Here is a 2,838-nt window from a genome sequence, read left to right on the forward strand (position 1 = left end):
ACCATCCTCTTTGATTTTCAATAGGTTGAAGACATCACCAGCGGATTTTTGTCTCGCCAACCAGCCTTCTAGCTGCTGTGTCTGCAACTTCGACGCGAAATCCTTCATCGTCCCTTTGTTCGTGGCTGTTACTAGTGCCTTTGCAACTGCGTCTTCTCCGTATTTCACTGTGAATCTCTCTAGCACAGACTTCACATTGTTCGGATAATACTTAGCGATATACTTGGAAAACATCCCCAGCTTTCCGCTGCTCAGAGCATTGTCCACGTTGTCAGAGAACTTTAGGCGCGACCAGACGGTCATCGGAGACAAATTCTCGCCTCTCCACTTAGTCAGTAGAGCAGTCTCCAATTCGTTGGCCTTCTCCACCAAACGCGAATTTGTCCTTGCTTTCTCTAGAATCGGAGCAATTTGACTTTCGTCACCGACGCCTGTTGTCAAGACCTTCAGCAGAGTTTCATCTACTGATTTCTCGCGGTTGAATAGCGTAATGTAGTCTTCCAACACCTCGATCTTTCGACTGCGAAGGACTCGGTAGCCGTCTTCCTTCAGCTTTAGTAGGTTGAAAACTTCGTCGACATTTTTGTCTTTCTTCAGCCACTCCATCAGCTGTTCGCTCCGCAATTGCTTCACCAAGTTCGCCAACTCTGGGACTGTATCGGCCTTTCGCTCCAAGTCCACGAGTGTCTTTGCCACTATGTCATCTCCGTACTTAGCTGAAAGTGGTGCAATCAACGAGATTTGGTGCTTAAGCTCTTTGCCATGATTGAAACTGGCAACAAACTGCTTCAAGTTCTCCAGTTGCGAGCTTCTTAGAGAGGTGACGATGTCATCACCGAGCTGTAACTTGTTCACCAGCGCCTCATATTCCTTCAGCTTTGCGGACGCGAGAAGGTCATCGACTTTCGACGTCCCGGTATGGATCAGACCACCAAGGTGGCCTCTTTCTTCGTCGTAGGTTCTCAATAGTCGATAAGAGGGCCTGCCAATTTGACTAGTAGCGAACAAACGAATGTCGTCTGACAAGTCGGTCGTCGTTATCTTAGAGGCGGTAATTATCCAGGTACTGCCAAAGCATACTAAAAGAGAAATAGTCAATAATACGCGTAAGTAGTGGCGCATTGTAGGGGTAACGCAGGAGTTCGAGCACTTTGAGGGTACTATAGCAAGTTGCGAAATGCTTGGAATGAGAGACTCTTGCTGCTTACCGGCGCAATTCTTACCAATTAAAAGATTCATTCTTGGTGTAATCAAGCGAGGGGTAGAACTAAACTCAACAATACCAAACTACTAAGTTACACGGATCGGCTTTACACCATTTTATACTTGATTTTACTATGATAGCAAATCCCTACGATAGAGACAGGACCTCAGCTACTCTACTTGAACATCGGACGCTTAAGGGAAGTCTTCCCTCCTTCTCCAGGTGAGTTTTCCCCAAGTGAACGGCTTTAAAGTCGTTTCCACCTTTCTCCTCTATGCATCTATCCATCGTCGTTTGCAACCTTAGGAAGGTGGCATTTATAGTGGACGGTGGTAAGCTTCAACAACTGCAATGAGCTCGTCAACGGTTCGCGTTTGCTGCTGTTCCTAATTGCTGCTGTTCCTAACAACGCGCGTGCGGTCTTCGTCGCTTAATTCCTTGGTCTTGGAGGCAGGCATTCAGGGCAATGTGGCAGGGGCAGGGGTTCATATCAAAGGTACTTCTTCATGTATCGTTGGCCTTGATTCACTAGTGTAAGTGGTACCATTGATACTGATATTGATATAGATACTGAATCAATGAAATAATATATATTCTGATATTAGTTGCATCAGCCGCAGCTCGTAATTAAAGTATGGCGAGCTACATCAAAAGGAATGAAATTACCAAGGATTGGATCGGGCATGCAGGCACAGAACTTCGAGCATACAAGTCAACAAATTATGGCCTCCTACAGGTTATTTGCACGAAATCGGTTGTATTTTAAGGCTGACAGCGTTAACTTCTTCGCTGGGAATAGAGCACACCGGATTACGTGCAGATTCACCATTAGGGATCTAAGAGCGCCTAGGAATAATGTTGACCGTATGGCTAACACGAGTACCAGCGTTTTTATCGCTGTAATATTCCGTGTACCGGCGTACAACCGCCTTCTGCCAACGACCGGCATTAGCCTCCTCTACACCAAAGACTTGCCTGTAAAAGCTAACCGGATCGATCTTGCTCTTGAACCACCGCCTAAACAACAACATTTCGAACTCAGCAGCAGTGGAGGCGACAGCGGCGACAGGATTACGTGAGTGTAACATCGCCAGTTTCTTAACGATTGCTTGCGCAAGAGCACCGTCGCCTTTGAAACCATTACTAACCACAGAGAGTAAGTCAGTCGTGTCTTCGGGATTCGTAGCCTTGAGCAACATGATGTACCCCTTCACTATCTCCAACTTCGGGCTAATAATATGGGAGAAATCCTTCTCTTCAATATTCATGAGCTTGAAAACATCGTCAGCAGATTTCTTGCTCTTCTGCCATTCGTGGAACTGCTGCTGCTGCAGATTTCTTGCCAGGGGCTCCAAAGCACTTTCAGACCTTGCTAAGACGAGGGTCTCGGCCACAGCATTATCTCCATACTGCGCCACAAACATCCCAATCGATGATGCCCTGCTGTCTGGATTCCTTGCGTTGTACATCGAGATAAACGCTGCCAGAGTTTGTTCATTCCTGTCTAATAAGGCATCCACACCGCGGTCAAGTCTCAATTTACTGAAAACATTTTCCGGCTTCAGTTTATCCGTTTCTATCCACTTGTTCATTAGTGCGTTCTGCAACGCCGTCGCAAGCTCACTGGTACTGGT

The 2,838-nt window shown here is 46.6% G+C and overlaps 1 protein-coding gene across 1 annotated transcript in view; it reads right to left on the reverse strand.

Moving 5' to 3' along the window:
• Positions 1-211: 211 nt before the first annotated feature.
• Positions 212-2,838, reverse strand: part of PPTG_23677 (hypothetical protein) — a gene marked incomplete at its 3' end in the record, with an annotated part of 5,011 nt that continues 2,384 nt past the window's right edge. The window contains exons 2-4 of the mRNA XM_008912413.1: positions 2,120-2,805; positions 426-1,066; positions 212-240 (exon numbers count right to left, since the gene is read on the reverse strand). Coding sequence (XP_008910661.1) covers positions 212-240; positions 426-1,066; positions 2,120-2,805 — 1,356 coding nt within the window. The remainder of the gene's footprint in view (positions 241-425; positions 1,067-2,119; positions 2,806-2,838) is intronic.

This window comes from Phytophthora parasitica, assembly GCF_000247585.1.
Source record: "Phytophthora parasitica INRA-310 unplaced genomic scaffold supercont2.47, whole genome shotgun sequence".
Taxonomy (NCBI): domain Eukaryota; phylum Oomycota; class Peronosporomycetes; order Peronosporales; family Peronosporaceae; genus Phytophthora; species Phytophthora nicotianae.